The sequence below is a fragment of the Zootoca vivipara genome, chromosome 4 (assembly GCF_965207765.1).
Source record: "Zootoca vivipara chromosome 4, rZooViv2.hap1.1, whole genome shotgun sequence".
NCBI classification, from domain to species: domain Eukaryota; kingdom Metazoa; phylum Chordata; class Lepidosauria; order Squamata; family Lacertidae; genus Zootoca; species Zootoca vivipara.
Window position 1 is genome coordinate 76,146,544 of NC_142587.1, and position 21,513 is coordinate 76,168,056.

General features: G+C 43.4%; 1 protein-coding gene across 8 annotated transcripts; it reads left to right on the forward strand.

Moving 5' to 3' along the window:
• The first annotated feature begins 1,630 nt into the window (after positions 1-1,630).
• Positions 1,631-21,115, forward strand: SPART (spartin). Of its 8 annotated transcripts, none has more exons than XM_088668214.1 (10): positions 1,631-1,758; positions 4,925-5,757; positions 5,910-6,107; positions 7,326-7,430; positions 10,685-10,808; positions 14,289-14,483; positions 15,021-15,179; positions 15,280-15,370; positions 17,663-17,723; positions 19,858-21,115. In XM_088668214.1, exons 2-9 carry the CDS (start codon positions 4,954-4,956, stop codon positions 17,721-17,723), a joined length of 1,737 nt encoding a protein of 578 aa, XP_088524340.1. In that variant the 5' UTR covers positions 1,631-1,758; positions 4,925-4,953; the 3' UTR covers positions 19,858-21,115. The 8 variants fall into 8 exon arrangements, with proteins under 8 accessions (XP_088524340.1, XP_088524338.1, XP_034971857.1 ...); XM_088668212.1 differs by having other exon boundaries at positions 17,663-17,709; XM_035115966.3 differs by lacking the exon at positions 17,663-17,723 and having other exon boundaries at positions 1,631-1,834.
• The last annotated feature ends 398 nt before the right edge of the window (positions 21,116-21,513 follow it).

Sequence of the window (21,513 nt, forward strand, 5' to 3'; positions counted from 1 at the left end):
AAATAGCAGCTAGACTTCAGATCTTGAGAAGATTGTTGTGGCTTTAAGAGTCTCGTGACAGGATAAATGGTGGTGAAATGGTTCCTATATAGCCCCTCTCGAAACAGAGTTGCTCATCTTTTGAACCTGGCCCCCTACTACAGCTCTGCAGAGTGGTAGCATGGGGGGGGCATAGCCCCAGGTGTACATTTTTTAGGGGGACAATCAGGTGTCCCCACGAAGGCACAGAGCCCTGGCAGGTGGCAGGCAGGTTGGTTTAGTGGGCAGGTGGATGGAGGCAGCAGGGAAGGAGTCTGCTAGAGGCAGGCTCCGTTCACTCTCTGCACTGGCTCTACGCACACACCACTGGCATGTGCCCCCATGCCAGCTGCCCAGGCACCAGCAACCCACACTACGCCACTGCAGCTGGGGAGAGAAGGCTTAACTCCATGCCTTGTTGATTACTTAGCAGGGAAAACCTTTGTTAAAGCAACAGGAGCAAGCCAGGCTGGCTCCCTTTCTTCCCACCATCAGATGCTATCCCTTGCTTGCAAACTACATTTGTGTGAGGGTTTTTTATCCACCACTTCCCCCAAAACTACAATTCCCAGAGTTCTGTGGTGTAGCAGCAGCCTTTATCCAATTGCAGATAGAGTGAGTTCATTTTTGCCACACGGATTTTGTTGCTGCAGTTATTATTACTGATCTTCTCAAGCTCCCATTAGGGTCAGTGTTTCCCAAAGTGAATTTAGGTTTGATGAGGCCCTAAGCTACTGAAGGTAATGGGGCCCTTTATATGTCCAGCTGTCCTTTGTCAACAACAAATTGTAGCTGTTTTTGTGTTGAATATATGCTATAGGGTAATTTATGGACCTAATAGGTATCTAAAGGCATTTGCACATGCAGTATATAGGCACCTATATATACAAATGAGCAAACCAGCTATATTTTAGGGAGCAGGCGGGGCCCATTACTTACATATCACAACGCAAGACACTGTTGCTGTATGAAGGTTTTATTTTATTTGTTTTTTATCTTATATTTGGGAAATGTACATTCAGGTTTTTTTTATTTACATTTGTTGGGGGTCCCAAGAGAGGGTGGCCCTAAGCTGTACTTTGTTTAGCTTTTATGTAAATCCGGCATTGGACATCTTTCTTTACTATGTTGTAGGACTTAGGTAGAAATATAGATACATAAAATAACGCAAATTTGTCACTGCATCTTTGTTTGTTCGCTTAAAGAAGGTAGATTTCTAGGGGGGGGGGAGGCGCTGAGTAAGCCAACTGAGTTTGGGAACCTCTAACCAGGGTGATGGGAATGGAATTAAGAATTGCATCGCGTTTTTCCAACCACAATCATCGATGGGGCTCAAAGCGGCTCACAATAATCCATAATTGCGTAAAAAACAAAACGAAACAAAACAAAAACCAGGCGTCGCTATCGCTGTTACATCAAACACAATTGCATATGTATAGTACAGGTACTGTACTGTAAAGCGAGCAGTGAATTCAGCAGAACCTTTTGTGTGCGAGCGCGCGCACCGCAGAGCGCCCCCTGGCGGCCGAAGCGTCTGCAACGGAGCCCAGAAGCTTCTTAGTGGGCGGGAAGCCGGCAGGGACAACAAGCAGCTGACGGCAGCGGGTCACGTGACGCTGCGTGGGCCGAAGTTGAAACAGCTGGAGCGGAGCAGATATAGGCAGGAGGGGTCGTTTGCGGCGCGTGGCTAGGCGGGTGTCTCGCTGGAGCCTGGGAGGTCGCTGCTGCTGCTTGCTTCCCGTGAGTGAAAGGGAAGCCAGGACGAGGAAGGGCGGGGGAAAGTTCCTTGTACTTAGGGAGATCAGTTCCTTAACAGGTAGCATTCCCTTGCCTCCTGTTTCCAAACGCCTTCCCTCCCCCCCCCCTCCTTGATTCCCTGCGCGCGTGGAGCAGATCGTTGCCGCTCTGATGCACTCTGCGTATGCTCGGAGGCCTTGCTTTTTTGTGGGGGCGGGGAAGGATCTGGGCACTGAGCGCTGGTAAAACCAGGCAGTCAGACCGTCGGTCCGTCTAGGTCAGTTTTGCTTACACTGACTGGCAACGGCTGTCCCGGATTTGGGGCAGCAGGAGGCTCTCCCCATCGCACCTGGAGGCGCCGGGGATGGAAGCGGGGACCTTCTGCTTGCAAAGTAGAGGCTCCCCCACTGAGCCATGGCCCTATCTCAGGAGGTTGTGGCCAGGTGTGTGTGTAAGAAGCAGCAGCCGGTTGGTTCCTTGGCTGGTAGTAACTTCCTAGTGGACTTTCTTCCTATCAGTCATACCGTCTTAACTCTGGGAGGAGGTTGCTTTGCTGACCTCATTGGTGTCTGTGCCTGCATTTCCCTTGCAGCCTGGTGCCGTGGCTGTGTCACCAGAATTAAGGCCACTTTGTTCAATGAGGTTTAATTCCCAGTTAAGTCTGTTGGGCTGTAAGGAGGGCTGCCTGTCGTTCTGCTTGTTTACTCTGAAGCAAGTTCAGCAGGACTTTCTTCTCCCCCCCCAAAAGAAGTTGCACACAGGGCTTCAGACATAATTATTTGGGGTTTGTGTGTATGTTTGCTTTAGAAAAAGCTTCCTTGCACTTTCTTGCTTTTGTCTTCTAAACAGAGTGTGAGATATCTGGCTGCCTTGTCATTGCTTATTTAATCTATAAATAGTATATTTTGAAGGGGGCATTCTTTATTTTGCACATTGTTATCATTATTATCAAACCGTCTTGCCCCGGTGAGCAACCTGGCTGCTCAGTTCTGCACCAGCTGAAATTTCCAAATCACCTTCTTAGGCAGCCCCACGTATAACTCATTGCAGTAATGTAACCTAGATGCTGACATAATATAGACAACAGAAGTTAGCCTATCCTGGTCCAAATAGGGGTGCAGCTGAGTCACCAGCCAAAGCTGATGGAAGGCAGTCTGCACCACCTGAGCCTCAAGCGACAGCAATGGATTCAGAAGTTCCCACAAGCTGTGTACTTGTTCGTTCCACATGTGCATCCCATGAAACTCGAGGTGTTGTACATTATATTCTAGATTAGTGGTTCCCAAAGTGGGCAGTACTGCCCCCTAAGGAGGTTGGCGCTGGATCAAGTTAATCAATTTTATGGAATTAGACCAAATAGTTTTAATTAGATTTTGAATAAATGTGCACTTAATTGTTACTGTTTTGAATTTTATTGTGTTACCAACTTCCTTAGTGGTTTATGCAAACAGCTATTATGAATATTGTTTTTTATAGGGTAGGTATGAGTTTATGGAACCAAGGGGTCAGAGGCCTGAAAAAGTTTGGCAACAGACACAAACTGACCAGATCCAGACCACTTAGTATTAGCAAGCTAACTGTATCATGCTCTCTGACTATGCAGTTTGATCAGTTTATGGTGCTTATTACCTGCCTGTGTTTAGTCAAGTGAAGTTGAGGCCAAACTTTGAAGCTCAGAAGGCTAAAGCTGGCCACAAGCCACCATAAGCCTATGACCATGTTCCTTCCTCTTCCATGTGCTTTGCTGATGGTTGCTATTTAGCAGCTAGCTCTGTCGCATGCTTACTGCTAACTGGAGCAAATCAAAAGAGCACTGTTCCCGAAACATCACGAGTTCACAATTGTACTTGTGGTGGATGCTTTATATTTCCAAACCATCCTACCCCTGAACAATTCTGAATGACAATTTTTTAAAAAGTTTGTCGCTTCCCATGTTTTTACTGAAACAGATTTTTAATAACCAGCAGAGCAGTCCCAAAGGAGCAACACGAGGTGTGTGTGTGTGTATTGGTGGGGGGGGGAGGGGAGAGAGAGAGAGACAGAAAATGCTTTTTCTAACTTATACCATCCTGGAGCTGTTACAGCTCAGGATCTGATGCATCTCAGGTTGGCTCAGCCCCTCCATCTCCCCATGACCCCATTTCTTAACTTACTGTGGGCAGAATGATGGTGGCAGCAGCACTCTGTGGGTGGGGGCTAACATAGACGTGGAGATGTGAGCTGTATTCAGCTTTTATTCCTTGATGGCAATGGTTTCTTAAACTTGCCATAAGTTTGCAGATGGTGGGAAACTTGAGCTTTACAGCAGCATATCAGCCTATCAAAACAAATACTGACCATGCAATATAAATAGCTTTCAAGAGCTTTTCAGTCATTGAAAGGCTACTCTTAACACCAGTCTGCTAAGTGGGGAGGGGATTGTTAGAACCCCATATAAAATGACCAGGACTCTGTGATCATTACCAGAGGCCCTTCATTGTGTGCTTCCTCCATGAGAGGTGCAGAGGGTGGTAGCACGAGAACAGGCCTTTTCTGCAGTGGCTCCCTGTTTGTGGAATGCTCTCTCCAGGGAGGTACAGCGGGTGCCTTCATTATACTCCTTTAGGCGACAGGCAAAAATGTTCACCTTCAACCAGGCCTTTGGCTAATTAATATTCTATGGTCTTTTAAGTGAGTGCGTTTGTGTGTGGGTGTTTTTAATTATTTATTTTGTGCTTTTTTCCTGTATCTTTGTCTTGTGAACTGCCCTGAGATCTTCGGAAGGAGGGTGGTGTATAAATTTAATAAATAATAGTAATAATTATAATAATTCAATTGTTTGTGTAAATTAAAGGTTAACTATAGAAGCACAACAGCTACGTAATGCTGTAAAAGTGCTTTGCGGATCAAGACTATGTATCCAATGCTATTCCTGTTCAAAGTAGACCTGTTGAAATTAATGATCATGGCTAAGTTAGGTAAAACTTGGTTGAATATCACCCTAAGCCTTTTTTAAGGCAAGGCAACCTGTTTTACGGGAAGTTGGGATCACTATATATCCCTTAATTCAAGCTGTTACTGCTTGCTATACATGACATGGCAGCTCCACAGTGTTTTCTCTCTCTCTCATATTGACAGCTGTATAGTTAGTGTCCTTTAATGGAAGTGTTCTCTTCCGCTTTGTCTCCAGTTACTCCTGCCGTGGTCCAGTTTTCCATAATGTATCAAGAACGGGATTCAGCTGCGCAAGAGGATGCAAATTTGAAGACGATTGAAGAAGAGTACAAGGAAGCATTTGTGTTTGTTAATAAAGCCCTGCATGCAGATGAGCTTGGACAGAAGGAAGAAGCAAGGAATTATTACAGGCAGGGCATTGACCACTTGCTCAGGGGAACTAGCGTCCCGTCCCAAGGTCGTGAATGCACCGGGGACCGATGGGAGTCTGCTAGGCAAATGCAGCAAAAAATGAGAGAGACGCTACAAAACGTTACTGCACGCCTAAGCATTCTAGATGAAAATGCACAGCCTAAACCCATCGCCATGTGTCCTCCTATGGAAACGCCCAGGATATACCCAACAATTCCAGCCAAAGAAAAGCCAGAGAGGCCTCCTGTGCCGAATTCGCTGATCACTCCATCACACCTGGCTGTAGCAGGTGGAAATGCTGGAAGCCAAGGGCAAGCTGCTGTGATGAGTCCTTTGTCTGCAATGTCCAGTGAGGAACCCCCGGCTTATACACCTGAGGCCACAGGTGGGCACTACACTGTGTCGTACGGGACAGACTCTGGGGAGTTCTCCTCGGTCGGAGATGATTTCTACACGAAATGCACACAGCCTCCTCCTGTTGAGTCGTTAGGGGTAGATGCTGATGAACTGATCCTCATTCCCCACGGGGTGCAGATATTCTTTGTGAGTCCTGATGGACAAGTGAGCGCTCCCTCGTATCCCGGATACCTTCGCATTGTGAAGTTCTTGGACACTGATGCAGCAGCGGCCCAGAATCGCCCCCCTGCTTTCCTTCAGGTAACGTTCACATTTTGTTTGTGTTGCTGGCCACAGCCATACACAAGCCGTGAAATGAGTGCTAACGGTTCTATGACATGAGTGCTAATGTATCATTCATTTGAATCCACAGTGTTCTGTGCAAAATGTTATTTTGGTCTTCTCTTTTCCAGGTTTGTGACTGGCTGTATCCTCTAATGTCCAATCAGTCTCCTGTCCTCTCCTGTAGCACAGGAGTCTACATGTTCCCTGACTTGATGTCGCAGGTGCCGGGATCCTATGTGGGAGTAGTGTTATCTTCAGAACTTCCAGCTGCCGACAGAGAACTGTTTGAAGATCTGCTAAAACAGATGTCTGACCTTAGAGTGCAGGTAAACAGTGTTATGCCACCGTCCAGAATAATTTCAATGCACAAGTACCACCGGGTGACACTGATGAGCTGTTAAACTGTCTGCTTCATAAAGCACTATAAATGAATTTCAGCATTGCCTCTGCAAGGATTTACCTTTGGCAATACAGAGCATGTTTTATGGTGAGGCTGGGCAACATCTGAAAATAAATTTACCGTGTGGTGCTGTGAAGGGCAGGGTAAGTAGGCTGATAATGACTTTCCTGCAGGATCTATTGAGCAGACGTAGAGAGGCGTTACTACAGCTTGCAGTGTGTCAGAAGTATCACATCCAGTTCACTTGCTCAGAGTGCAACAATGACTAAGCAGAATCTTAAAATGCCACATACAGTATTTAGGAAGTCTCTCTAAGATAATTAAGAACCTGTTAGATCACAGTTCATCCGTGAAGTGCAGGGAAAGGTTATCCGAGAGACTATCACTCTAGGGAAAAAGGTCAGTATTAAGAAGGTGGGAAATCTAAATGGCAGGTGTTAGAGGGAGGTAAAAGGTAAAGGGACCCCTGACCATTAGGTCCAGTCGTGACCGACTCTGGGGTTGCGCGCTCATCTCGCATTATTGGCCGAGGGAGCCGGCGTATAGCTTCCAGGTCATGTGGCCAGCATGACAAAGCCGCTTCTGGCAAACCAGAGCAGCACATGGAAACGCCGTTTACCTTCCCGCTGTAGCGGTTCCTATTTATCTACTTGCATTTTGACGTGCTTTCGAACTGCTAGGTTGGCAGGAGCTGGGACCCAGCAACGGGAGCTCACCCCGTCACAGGGATTCGAACCGCCGACCTTCTGATTGGCAAGCCCTAGGCTCAGTGGTTTAACCACAGCGCCACCTGGGTCCCTGTTAGAGGGAGGCATACCTGTAATTATAAAGGCACATTTTTAGCAATGAAATGAAAACTATTTACCAAAAGAAGTGAGAACATTTGCCATTTGTCTTAACATGTTAAAATACTTTCTAATCTCTTAGAGAACTGGCCATATGGTGACGGACAACCTGATCTTGCAATTACTTATTCACCTGTGGGGATGTTTACTAATGCATGAATTCACCTGCATGCGGTTCATGAGAAGGATAATTCCGCTGTGTGATATTATTGTCTGATGGTGTACAACAGTGCCTAACAGATTCCTTGTTGAGCCTTTGAACTTGTGAATCTATTAATGTCCTTGATATGGTATCACAGGTTCCAGGATCCCATGAGGGACTAGGGTTACCGTCCCAACGCTCAAGATCTTACAAAGAGGTTTTTGAGGATCTGTTAAAACAGAGATCTGATCTCAGAGCCAAGGTAAACTTCAGAGTTGGTGGCAAACTTTTACTAAGCCAACACATTTTAAACTTTAAGAAATGGAAATTATTTGTTTTGTGGTATTTATTGAAAAATGTATCTGCCGCCAACAGTGGCTCTTGGAGAGAAAACAAATAATGAAAATGTTGAAGATATCAATCGTGTATACTAGTAGCAATCTTGGTTCTCTAAGTGCCAGTTCCTTATGCAGCTGGAACACCACCCACTCACACATCAGAGTATCTGCAGGGTGGAGGGTCCCTGAGGTTAAAGGTAAAGGGGCCCCTGGCCATTAGGTCCAGTCATGACCGACTCTGGGGTTGTGGCGTTCATCTCGTGTTATTGGCCGAGAGAGCTGGTGTACAGCTTCCAGAATCTTTAGTGGACAGTCCCTCCCCCTGCAAGGCCCAATGGGTACTGTTGTAGGTCTCAACTAATAGAATACAATTGAGGTATCAGAAGTTACCAGGGATGAACCAAAATAGATAAAGGACACAGGCTATGAGAAATGGACCCAAGGCTGGAGAAAACTTCTGTTATTTTCAGGGAGAGCAGGTGTGAACTGAAAGCTAAATAATTCTGTTGCCGATTTCTGAAATAAGTGTGTGACAGAGGTTGGGTTTAACTGGTTCTGGCCTTTGTGCTGTGGTGGGACACAACCCCTTCTCCACTTCCCCATCTCCAAAGGACACCCCATATTTTACAGAGGCTGACAAAAGGCTACCTGTTGATCTCTGTGCGCCCTCCTCATGCTAGTAGCTTCAAAGAAGATACAATCATTTGTTAAATCTCCGTTTCCCATGATGTCCAAAGCATCAAACTGCTTTTAAGTGCTTATAAACCTGGACATGACATTTTTACGAGTTTTTAATTGTTGAGGAATTAATATTTGCAAGAACTATGAGGGAGTTCTAGAACAGCTATGGTTATTTAGATCTTAACTTATTTCTTCCCTTTTTTAAAAAATAAAGATTGTGATATTGTGGGCTACAATATATTTAACACTGTTGAGAATGTTCAAATGACTTGAATTTTAAAGTACAGTACCACCCAGTTCAACATAATGCAAGATAATGTAATGTTTAGGAATAGATGGGGAAATGGGAACAATATTATGGCTGGCTTTGTGAGCTCTAGATAACCTAATGCAGAACTTCTTAAGAACTCAGAGTATATTCATAGCAACTGTACATAATGGCATGACTTAACAAAATGGATTGAGCTTTGGCCTGTGACTCACTTTAGTAGCTTAGAGAGGATCAATCAGAAATACACACCAGTTGCTTATTTTTGGTTCCTGCTGTTCACATGAGTGTAGGCTATTTTACGAAATAGGATGTCAAGCTAGAACTTGGAGCAGATGTCTCAGGATTGCCTTGGTTCACTCTAATGCAGTAGTAGCCATCCTGCTTATACTTAGGGACTGATTTTACAATGTAATATTGTTTCATAAATGCATAAAAGATGCTGCACAGAAAATGCGAAATCCATGTCAGTTTTGCATTCTAATGCAAGATCGATGTGTACTTGCTTGTGTGAAATTTCTGTGCGGAGAAAAGTTATATTGGAATTGAACCTTACTAATTCCAAAGTGAAACGATGGAAACGATGCCTTATGAGGAACGGCTTAGGGAGCTGGGTATGTTTAGCCTGGAGAAGAGAAGGTTAAGGGGTGATATGATAACCATGTTCAAATATATAAAAGGATGCCATATAGAGGAGGGAGAAAGGTTGTTTTCTGCTGCTCCAGAGAAGCGGACACGGAGCAACGGATTCAAACTACAAGAAAGAAAATTCCACCTAAACATTAGGAAGAACTTCCTGACAGTAAGAGCTGTTCGGCAGTGGAATTTGCTGCCAAGGAGTGTGGTGGAGTCTCCTTCTTTGGAGGTCTTTAAGCAGAGGCTTGACAGCCATCTGTCAGGAATGCTTTGATGGTGTTTCCTGCTTGGCAGGGGGTTGGACTGGATGGCCCTTGTGGTCTCTTCCAACTCTATGATTCTATGATACAGAAATTCTGGAGCTGTGACGATAACATGCCTGTGATAATACCTTCATTTGATCACATAGAATAATCCTTCATAGTAATCTAATGTGAAAACAAGTTATGTTTAATGTAGTTGTTTCCATCTTTGTTATTGCAATCTTTTAATTCATGGGGTGGTGTCTGGTTCCGAATCCCAGATATTTTGCCTGTTAGCTGGGTGTCTTCTCTAAGAAAGGACCCATCACATGCTCAACTTTGTCTTGTTTTGGCAGTAACAATGTGTAAAACCAAGAAAAAATAGAATGAATGCACTTTTGTTGTTTGCAAATCTGTATGGGGAGGGAGGAGGAGGAGTAAATCCAGCCCAGCTCCCAGAAAGCTTCATTCTTTCAGTCTTGCCTTCCTGAACAAAGAGAAGCAATGTAAAGACACATAACAATACTGAATAAGGAGAACTGTGTTTCCCCTTAAAATGAAAGTGAGAGGTAGCCTTGGGCAACTTTCCTTCCTGATCAAATAAATATGAACATATGCATACCCTGCCTTTCTGTTGTGCAAAAGGTGAATTGAGCATTAACTATAATATAAAAACCATGCTACAGTGGTACCTCTACTTACGAATGACTCGACTTACGAATGTTTCTACTTACGAATGGCGCTCCGTCCGCCATCTTAGATGCTGTTCAGATAGGATTTTTTCTACTTACGAATTTTTAGTTAGGGTTGCTTCGACTTACGAATTTTTTCTCCCAATGCATTCCTATGGGATTTGACTTACAATTTTTTTCGACTTACGAATGTGCGTTCGGAACGCATTAAATTCGTAAGTAGAGGTACCACTGTAGTTATATTAACTGAAGTGAAAAGAATGAGGGGTGAAGAAACCCTAATTATGTTATCTGCGAGAAGATGGACACTTTATGGGCACAGTATGAATTTCTTTGTTGAATAACACGTTGGCCAATTTGACATTTAATTGCTTTATCTTAACAAAATAAAAAAATTCCTTCCAGTAGCACCTTAGAGACCAACTAAGTTTGTCATTGGTATGAGCTTTCGTGCGCATGCACACTTCTTCAGATTTCGTGTGCATGCACACGAAAGCTCATACCAATGACAAACTTAGTTGGTCCCTAAAGTGCTACTGGAAGGAATTTTTTTTATTTTGTTTCGACTACGGAAGACCAACACAGCTACCTACCTTTAGCTACTGCTTTATCTTGGCTTTTGATCTTGCTGTGTAAATATATGTGCTTCAATCTTGCAGCCTGCAGAAGCTTCTAGTGATGCAATTAACCTGGCTGAGACTGTACGTATTCAGCCGGCGTCTGAAGAGAGGGAAACGGAGTTACCTGACTGGAGTGAGAAAATGGCCCATGGAATCTTAACAGGTACCCTTAGGATTGATTCTCTAGATTGATCCTTGGTATAAACCCAGTTCTGGTGTTTGGGCTTAAAGCTGTACTAACCGACATGGTGCCATTAAATGTTGTTGGACTCCCATAAGCTGGTCAGCATGGTCAAGGGTAGGGGTTGCAGCCCAGCAACATCTAAAGACACTGTTGGCTCCAACCCCAGTGTCCCCATGCATATCTGCTCTGTTTTCCACACTCAGCATGCACAGGTTGGAAGTGGGGCTGGCGCATGCAAGGATTGTAGGGGCAGGCTTTGTGTGGATGCAACCGTCACGGCTTCCAGCCCACATGTTTCACCTGAATTGGGCTAAAGTTTCTCTTCTTTTTTTGTGAAGTTTTTTTTTAACTAATATTTTTTTTATTATACACATTAAAACAAGACATACAGAACATATTATCCCCCTTCTTCTACCCCCCCCCCCCGAAGTTTCTCTTCATTCTGGCAGTATAGTGAAATTGTCTTCCAATCTGAAATAATAAGCTAAACTATTAATTTCACCCACTTCCATAATATAACTTTGCATGAGAATATATTTTGTAAGAAACAGTTTCGTTGTCTGTGTTTCCTGAAATATTAGTTTTATTCAGCACTCAGGTAGCAAACAATTAAATGGTTCTACCACACATTATATCAATAACATGGATTGACCTGCGGTCAAGTTCTGCAGTCGAAAGATTCCATCTTGTTGATAGAAATATTTTACTACTTGATAGGGTACAGTCCTTTAATTACATCCTGTTAGTATGTCTGTGTTTCAAGTTTTCATTAGCTGCAGGTCTTCATGGGTCAGAAGCAGAGAGTAAAAGAATGATTATTATTATTATTATTATTATTATTATTATTATTATTATTATTATTATTACAGTGGTGCCTCGCTAGACGAAATTAATTCGTTCCAGGACTAAATTCGTCCTACGAAACTTTCGTCTAGCGAGGCACCGTTTCCCATAGGAATGCATTAAAAGTCAATTAATGCGTTCCTATGGGCTCCGGGGAAACTGGTGGCGGTGGCGGCGCCTGTTCTCTTGGCTCGGGGAAGGCAGGCAGGCGCTTCCCCGAGCCAAGAGAGCAAGCGCCGCTGCTGCCAACGACAGAGCCGGGTTGGACGAAGCTTCAGAAGCTTCGTCGGATCCGGCTCTGTCGGGCGGGGTGGGGGAAAGGTGAAGGAACGATCCTGCACCTTTCCCCCACCACTGCCAAGCCCCATGCCGGCAGTGTGTGGCGGTGGGCGATGACGGGAGAAAACCTCTCGTCGCTGCCTCCCGCCTGCCTCCCCCGACATTGAGCGCAGCTTCGGAGACCTCCGAAACTGCGCTCAATGCCGGCAGTGCGTGGCGGGGGGCGGCGACGGGAGAAGAGCTTCTCCCGTCGCCGCCTCCCGCCTGCCTCCCCCGACATTGAGCGACGGGAGAAGAGCTTCTCCTTGCCGCCGCCTCCCGCCTGGATCGGACACGAGGCGGGGAAAGACCTTTGCCTTCTTTCCGCGCTAGTGTTCTGCTGGTCTCTGCTGGTTGCCCCTCACTGCTCGGGGCAACCGGCAGAGACCAGTGGAAAACAAAGGGGAACCAGCCGCAGCTGGAAGAAGGCAAAGGAAGATCAGCTGAGAGGCGCTGACAGCTGTCAGCGCCTCTCAGCAGATCTTTCTTTGCCTTCTTCCCTTCCTACAGCTGGTTCCCCTTTTGCTAGACGAATGCCTTTTGCAAATAGGTTTTGTGATCGGAGGTTTTTATGGCCACGCTTCGCAAGACAAAGCGGCGGCCATAGAAAACCTCGTCTTGCGAGGCAACCTCCGATCGCAAAATCCATTCGTATAGCGGAAATTTCGTTAAGCAGGGCATTCGTATAGCGAGGCACCACTGTATTATTATTACTTTATTAATGTGACTTTTTCAGCATATTAATTACATGCAATTGTTTGCTTAAACTTTGCCTCTTGATAAAAATACTAAATTCTCTTAAAGATAAATAGTAAGTTAATTCCCTGCCAGGTAGATTCCCCAAAACAAAATGGCAACTCAAAATAAAGCTCTTGAGATAAGCTCTAGAACAGGCATCCCCAAACTGCGGCCCTCCAGATGTTTTGGCCTACAACTCCCATGATAAGAGGACCAGTGGACAGGGGTGATGGGAATTGTAGTCCAAAACATCTGGAGGGCTGAAGTTTGGGGATGCCTGCTCTAGAAGATGTTATAGTTTGTCCAATCTCCAGGAGCTAGAGTAATTCAGTAATTATGTAACAGTTGCTAAAAACAACTCCCTGTTCTAGGTTTTGCAAGCTTAGTGCATGTTTGGAGGTTGTCAAATGAATTATGCTAGTGGATGAATAAACTGGGGGCTGACTCACAAGCTAACTTAAATCCTGTTTACATCTGATGCAGCTCAAAGTGGTAGAATTCTAGACTGCACCACATTAAGACTACTGCTTGGGAGGGGGAATATTTTATTTAATTCTCTGCCATGTTGACCTGCTTGGCGTAAACCCACTCACGAAAGCTCATACCTATGACAAACTTAGTTGGTCTCTAAGGTGCTACTGGAAGGATTTTTTAAAATTTTACTCTGATACAATATAGCTGTTGCAGTTCTTCTCTAGGGCATGAAGAATACCAAGATGTGGCCTTCTAAGAGAGGCAAAAGAGGAGTCATTATGCTGTTGCGCCTTCCCAGGAACAACCCAAAACATTATAGGCATGTCCTTTCTCGCCGTAAAGGGTCAGGAGACTCAGCTGTTAACAGTACTTTGTTTTTAGGAGATGAAGTGATATTTGTCATAAAGGTAAAGGGACCCCTGACCATTAGGTCCAGTCGTGACAGACTCTGGGGTTGCGCGCTCATCTCACGTTATTGGCCGAGGGAGCTAGCGTACAGCTTCCAGGTCATGTGGCCAGCATGACAAAGCCTCTTCTGGCGAACCAGAGCAGCACACAGAAACGCTGTTTACCTTCCTGCTGGAGCGGTCCCTATTTATCTACTTGCACTTGGACGTGCTTTCGAACTGCTAGGTTGGCAGGAGCTGGGACTGAGCAACGGGAGCTTACTCCATCGCCGCCTTCTGATCAGTGAGCCCTAGGCTCTGTGGTTTAACCCACAGCGCCACCCGCGTTTGTTGTCATAGTTGCCTTGAAAGGGTGGTGCAAATTATCTGGCTGAAAGCCCCCGCCCCCCAAAGTGTCATAGTGAAATGGTCCATGTTATATAAGCAGATACAAAAATGGATGAGCAAGCTCCAACGCTGCTTTTTCATTCTATGGCAAAAACAGGTAAAGCTTTCTTATTTTCACCATAGCTGAAGATGGAATTGTAGCTAATTAAAAGGACATGGGAGGCTCACTAGTGTGTGAGCTCAGACTGTGTTTTATTCAGCTTTACTAGCCTGAACTTAAGTGGGTAGGAAATGCTATCCTATAACATGATAATGCTGCTGCATCTGTCAATCTGTTCTTGTTTCCTTAAAGGAGCATCCTGGGTAAGCTGGGGCCTGGTCAAAGGAGCAGAATATACCGGGAAAGCAATCCACAAGGGAGCTTCCAAACTAAGGGAGCACATTCAGCCAGAGGAAAACCCAGTTGAAGTCAACCCAACCGTAGCTAAAGGTCTGCATGTAGCCAAGCAGGCTACAGGAGGAGCTGTGAAAGTCAGCCAGTTCTTAGGTGAGATGTGAGCAACCAATTTCCTAGGAAAAGTAGTGACAGGAATTGATAATGCTTCATTTCTTCAGTCTTTTTTTTTAATGGACAGGGAATAATGTTGATTTTTCTTTTTCATTAAGTCCTCTTTGGGGGAGAAACGGACATCAGGTTTAGGCTCTTCTTCTTTTTTTAAAAAATGCCTTAGCTTGCTGTATGTTTTTAGTTACTGACTCATGTTGAACTGGGTTTATTTTACATTTTGGAACGGTTCGTTATTTATATCAACCTATTTATATGTTCACTGTCTTGGAATTGTATTGGATGAAGGGTGGTATACAAACTCTTTAAATTAACCACCCTTCAGAAGTCTTCATTAAGAGCCAATATAGACACTACTGTTTCATCTGCAGTTTCCTCCAAATAAAATTATTGTGGGAAAGGAGCCATTAACATAAAATTTGCTTCATGATCCTCAACGATTCATTGAACTCAGCGGCTTAATCTGTTTGACCAGAACATTCTGTAACCTGTAAATTATCTTAATGCTTTCTGTTTTAGTGGAAGGTGTGTGCTCTATAGCAAGTTGTGTGGGAAGAGAGTTAGCCCCCCATGTCAAGAAGCATGGAAGCAAACTGGTTCCAGAATCCCTTAAGAAAGACAAAGATGGAAAATCTACTTTCGATGGTGCTCTGGTTGTTGCAGCAAGTGGTGTTCAAGGTAGCATGAAAATAACACTTCCACAATGTGTGGTGCAAGTTTTTATTGAACGTTGTTTGTTTGCTACCTTCCATTTCCAATAAGCTAACTCTCCTTGCAGGGTTTTCAACAATATGGCACGGTTTGGAAAGCGCTGCAAAGTGTATTGCTAAAAATGTGTCTAAAGAGACGGTTCAGACTGTCAAGTACAAGTAAGTTAACATTTCCTCTACTCTGCAATAAATTTTGGTGATGCATGAATACTAGGGAGCCTACACTACATGCGTTAAACAAAACTTGCTAAAAAGTAAAAATGCTTTGCTTTTGTTGGAACCAAACTAGTCACGATGATCACAGTTGCATGTATCTAAAAGTGGAACTTTCCCAGTTACACAGAAAGGGAGGAGCAAACAAGGAGTGTGTAAGTGAAGGAGCCACTTTCACTTGCTTTCCCTGCAGATCCTATATTCAAGGACAGGGGTCAGCAAACTTTTTCAGCAGGGGGCTGGTCCACTGTCCCTCAGACCTTAGGGGGGTGAACAATTTTTGCTCGCCCGCAAGGAGGCCTGAAGATGCTTCGCTTTAGCTGTCCCAGTTGTCCCAATAGCCGCAGTTGGGCTTCTCCAGCCAGCCAGGTGCCATGGTGGGGTAGGAGGCTGTGTTGGCCAGCGAAGACAGAAGCAGCAGCCCCAGCAGAGGAGCCGCAGATGGAGGTAGGGGAACTGGGGTGTCGACGGAGCTTTTACCCACCACCTGCTGCTGCTGCTGCTGCTGCTTTCTGAGAGGCACTGTGGAGAATAAGACAGAGCTGCTTGCCAATCCACAAGCGGCAGCCGCAGCCACCACCACGACCTGCCAGAACGCCATGGGAAGAATGAAGGAGGGAGGCAGGCAGGCAGGCACCAACAAAGAAAGTTCGTGAGGAAGCGGCGCGGAAAAGAGGCACGGAGAAAGAAGGAAGGGCGGACCGAGGTAGAGGGAGGAGGAGCAGGAGGAAAATGCAGCAGCAGCCGGAAGCCGGCGTCACACGCCCCCTTCACAGTGTCGCCCTGCTGAGGCGGGCAGGTGGGCGAGCCGACTCTCGCCTTTGATGGTGCCTGGCGTGGGACAAGATTGCTCTGTCCCTGAGGAGAAAAGCGCCACCAAGGGAGGGAGAAGGAAAGAAAGTGTGCGCTGGTGATCCACATGGCAATTCCCAGACTGTCTGTGGGCAGGATCTAGAAGGCAATTGGGCCTGATGCAGCCCGCAGGCCTTAGTTTGCCGACCCATGCTCAAGTACTTTACTCCTCTTGCATGTAGTGGTAATCACATAGTTTGTCCTTGACTACAAGCTTTTTCTTTCAAAAAATTGCCAACATAGGGAGCATCAATATGGGTTTAGACCCTGGCATGGGCAGTTAGGGGGTAGTAATCCTTACCCTGCTGCTCCAGTCCTGATCCGGATTCACTTCAGTGGGAGCTCTTTTTCTGATGGGAATTGTAGGCATGTGGGAACCTGATCTGGACCACAGTGGGTGGGGGGGGGCAAAGCCCTCCTAAATTCCTCTCCAGAAGCCCAGTACTGATCAGGCTCTCTGCACTGGTATTTTATAAATGAAAAGGCTCATGCTCAAGGCAAAACTACATGAGTAACATCACATGTAGTCTGGCCCTGCAGTGTCAGACGTGACCTGGACTGAGAGATAAGCACTTCAAGAATGGGGCTGCAAGGAAATAAGTGGTAAGCAAGCAGGAAATTTGCCCCACATCCTCTTCTTGCTGTTAAAACTGGACCTCCTGCTCCCCCCCCTTGTAATTGGAACACTTCGTCTTCTAAACACACACTTGCAGCTGCTGTGTAAAGGTCAAGCAAGTACAGGTCACTTCTAGTTAAGGGGCAGCTGCACCCCTAAATTGGATTTTCAGTTCATTTTAGGTTTTACCGAATGCAGAGAGGAAATGTTGCCAGGCCGATTCCATCTGAATACTCAGTTGGATGTATTTCAGTTCTTAGAATATGAGTGGTGTTGAAATTTTAAAGGGAAGCCTCTGTCTATATAAATTAGGGTTGCCATATTTCAAAAAGTGAAAATCTGAGCTTTTTTTAAAGTTTTGCCCAATTTTATGTAATTATCTGTAATTGCATTGTGTCAAATTTTGGGTTGCTTTCCAAAGTTTGAGTCTTTTTTCTGGGCTAAAGAAAGAGGAAACATATGTACTAACCCATTAGTTCAGCAAAAAAATGTTTGCAGTCAACACTGGAGCAAAATGAAGTAGGGAAATGTCAGACTGCCAATTAGACCTTTAAAAATAATTTCTGTTTTTATTTTACCTATAAGGATGCAAGGATTTACTTGGTACTTACTCTGTAATTCTCTTGGTTTGAAGTTCACCTAGTCTGCACTACATTGCTTTCTGCCAAAATAATGGTATATCTCCATGAAATATTTCTCCTTGGCAAGTTTGAAGAACCATGTTCTGTCTGTACACTACAGTTTGTGCTAATCTTTTGTTCTTATTTTAGATTTAAAAGTAGGGGGAAAAGAGATGAGTCTTCAGTTGCCACTAAGAGTGAAAAGCAATAAGTAACTTGCAGTTATCTCCAACTAACTAATGATTCAAGTATTCACCCCATCTCCTGCTATGCTGTCACATTTTAAGAAAACACATCCTAATGAAATTAGTAGACTTTTTCTTCCAAGACAAAAGGCCACTTCAAAAATCTATTGCATACAAGGGGATTGTGGTTTACTTTAAGATGTGTGCAATGAACCCTAGTAGTATTTTCATTAGCATAGCAGATGCACCTCGTATATATTATCATTTTTACTGTGTTTCTCATAATAGGCAGCTTATGTTTTTTAAGTGTGTGTACACTCTGTGAAGAAGTTTGGTAGTTTTAGGTCACAATAATAATGCATACCTAGCAAAATGATCTTCAACCTGGAAGATCCCAACCCTCTACAAATCCTAAACTCTGGGCATTTAAAAGGGTCCAGAAATCTTGCAATGCTAATTGTTCACTAACAATAAATAGCTGCACTAGAATATGAGAAACAAGCTCCAAATGTATTGCATTGCTGCAAAATATTTTAAGTTCTTGGCACTTTTTATATCCACCTGCATTCAATAAATATTTTTATCATGTAAACTCCTGCCCACTGTTGGTTCTGCATAGTTTTGAGATGGTGTGAATACTCTTGTTCCTTTTGGCACAGCTTGACTCAGTTTTGCTTTCTTCTAATATGGGTGTTTATGGCTAATGTCATGGGGAAACTAACAAAAATGAAAATCTTTTGCTGTCCAATTAATTTTATCAGATTTGTTGTGTTTGGCAAATAATTACCAAGGCTGCTATGCTGTCACATTTTAAGAAATATAGTATTAGAGATTCTTTTTCATTCAGTTTTAATGTGTGTTCTGAAATAGGCAGATTAAATACTGTGTTTGGTCAAGACCTGTATTGATTATGCCAACAGCAATCAATGTTTCAAAGGGAGACTTCAGTCTTTTGGCTTTAAAATTTAATTGGCCACTCTAGTAGATTAGCAAAGAATAGCTTCAGCATTTTTGTATACAGTATTGTTACTCTTTTGCAGCTAGTTAACATGCAGGATTTGAGCGTTTTAAGTAGTAGGCTGTATTATTCCCCTGTTTGGTTACTTTTTTTTAGAATTGTTTGCATTTTTTTTCATATGTATCAGAAGTCCCCTGTGCATAGTTTATCCCAGAGTGACATGTGAATAAAACTTAAGCTCGGCAGGATTCCTTAATCATCAATCCCAGCTGATAAAATGCTTTCTCTAATACAGGCATAGGCAACCTTGGCTCTCCAGATGTTTTGGAACGACAACTCCCATGATCCCTAGCTAACAGGGCCAGTGGTCAGGGATCATGGGAGTTGTAGTTCCAAAACATCTGGAGAGCCAAGGTTGCCTGTGCCTGCTCTAATACATCACTGAAATGGGGTTGAAATACCTGCTTAGTTCTTCCCAACCAGAGGGAAAGTTTATCCTCGTATAATTGTGGAAATTGAGTAACTAAATATCAAGGGAAATAGCTTTGTCCAGCCATCATTTACACATATACTGAGAACTTAAAAGTGAACTTTGAGCGTCGTACAGGGCCACTCTCAACTGTTTTGTAATTTCAGGTTGGGTTGTTGGGAGATTCTTAATTTTTTTCAGGGCAAAAATGTAGATTTTCAGACTTATTTTTACAATAAAATTATTAACTTATTTTTAAAATTCTTAACATTTTAACAGCAGTACTTTAACTATTGTAGGGATAACCTATTGAACCTGGAGCTTTTAAACCTCTCTTTGTCACAGAGCACGTGTTTTAGTTAGCAGCTTTAGCAAAAATAAATAAATCTGTTTTACATGGTAATTCTGGGGAGACGAAAGCTTTATCTATCTACCAAGTGTAAGCACAACTTAGGAATTTGCATTGAAGGCCAAGTAAAAACTGAAGCAAGAGACAAAAACTGGGACAGACTAGCAGCCCTAAAACGTTAAGATTGTTTTCGCTAATCTTCTGTGCTTTGGAAAGATTTCAAAAGTGAATCAAGCCAGTCTGTATGCTGATTTCAGGTTTTCCAAATTAAATTTAAGCAGCTACTTGGGAATGAGGGCATGCACACAAAGATTAAACAACAATAATAGCATTCGTGTACACATGAGGAAACTCTCCATTGACATGTTCCTTATTTGCATTAAGGTACGGGGATGATGCAGGCGATGCTACCGACAACGCAGTGAGTTCTGCTATCAATGTTGGTGTGGCAGCTTTCAATATCGACAACATTGGAATCAAAGCTATAGTGAAGAAAACTGCAAAGGAGACAGGCCATGCTGTGTTGGATGAATATAAAATCATAGAAAAGAATGAGAAAAAAGAAGATGGATATTGAAGACACTGTGTGAATAAAATACCCAAAGCCTTAATTTATTATGTAATTTATTTTAAAAGAGTTGAACTGATTAACAAGTGTTGTATTTCTAACTCCTAAGATTGCTGGACTTAAATATATCATATCTGGGAAGTCTTTGAAAATGAGTGAGTTTTTGGAATCTCTAACTCCAGTACTGTATTATTGTTAGAGCTGGATGATGGAAATGAATTTGCATTATAATTAAACTTCCACGAGGAGGGCTTAAATGCCTTTTTTCAAATAAATGTGGAAATTAGATTCTAGCTTCATGTATAGAGGGACTATTTTTGTAACTATTTCCAGACAAAATATTTTCAGAAAGCTAATGATTTGAATAGTGGCTGAAACTGAACTTGTCTGATCAAATAGTATGCACTCTTTTTAGCTTTAAATAACACTGACTAGGCTTGTGTAATTCCTCCTAAAAAGTAGGAAAATCCAAACTCTTAAGACAAACCAAAGACTGGAATACTGCTATTTCCTGAATTAGTGTATCAGAGTCAACCAAACTTTGGTGTAATCCTAGGTTTCATGAAATACCTGGCAATTTTTTTGCCTACTCCAGTAGCAAAGACTTGGATTCATTGTACTTTGTGTTATCCAGACAGTGTGTGGGAACAATGTTTGTTCTGAGACCACTAAAGAAAAGGTTGGGCTCTGTAAAAGCTTTAATGGTTACCCTCTGTATTTGTTATATAGAATTGTTGCACTGTAACTTGTCTTATTGAAAAGCCTGTATTCAGAAATGATTATTGCTGCCTTGTGATGGAATGCAATGCATTTCATTTTAAGATACTCAACTTCACTCCCCATCATTACCTAGGGATTAAACTGCTATTAATGTGGAAATTGTGAGTCCCTTACTATGCTTGCTTCAGATTTTTGACTTCAATTTATGTGAAGTTTTGCAGATATTAAAAATTGTAGTGCTGTAGTCTGCAACAGAGAAGTGATGGCACTTTGGAGGGGCACATCCACTGGTTAAGAAGCTAACTACTTGAAATGTTGTATGGATTGAAAACTATAAATAAACTTTAACATGCATGTTTTGCTTAAGTGCATTTCATATTAGAATGAAAGTTACAGCGAGAATCGATTGAGAAGCGGTAGACATTGCATTTTGTATAGGCGGACTAGGAAGAATTGCATTTCATTTACACACGTCTATGTCACAATCCAACATTTGCATTTCCCCCCTTTCTACATAGGCAGAAGATAGGGGAAGTTGCCCCTCCTGATTTTTTTATCATCTCAGTAAAAGTTGCTTATGTGGGTAGAGTGCGCTACATTCCCTGCCAAGAGAGGTTCGCAACATGTGATGCAGCTTTTAATACTGTTTGCACCTGCAAAGGTTTTGGAGTGGTCGCATTGCTTCAATTCCAATACAGTATACCTATTCACACAGCACATGAACTATGGAGCTCCCACAGGAAGCAGTGATA

Excerpts from the sequence above, each read along its gene's own strand:
- SPART (XM_035115966.3), top strand. The coding sequence starts at position 4,954 with ATGTATCAAGAACGGGATTCAGCTGCGCAAGAGGATGCAAATTTGAAG. Across the intron at positions 5,758-5,909 it reads GCCCCCCTGCTTTCCTTCAG|GTTTGTGACTGGCTGTATCC; the intron begins GTAACGTTCACA and ends TCTCTTTTCCAG. Across the intron at positions 10,809-14,288 it reads GGCCCATGGAATCTTAACAG|GAGCATCCTGGGTAAGCTGG; the intron begins GTACCCTTAGGA and ends GTTTCCTTAAAG.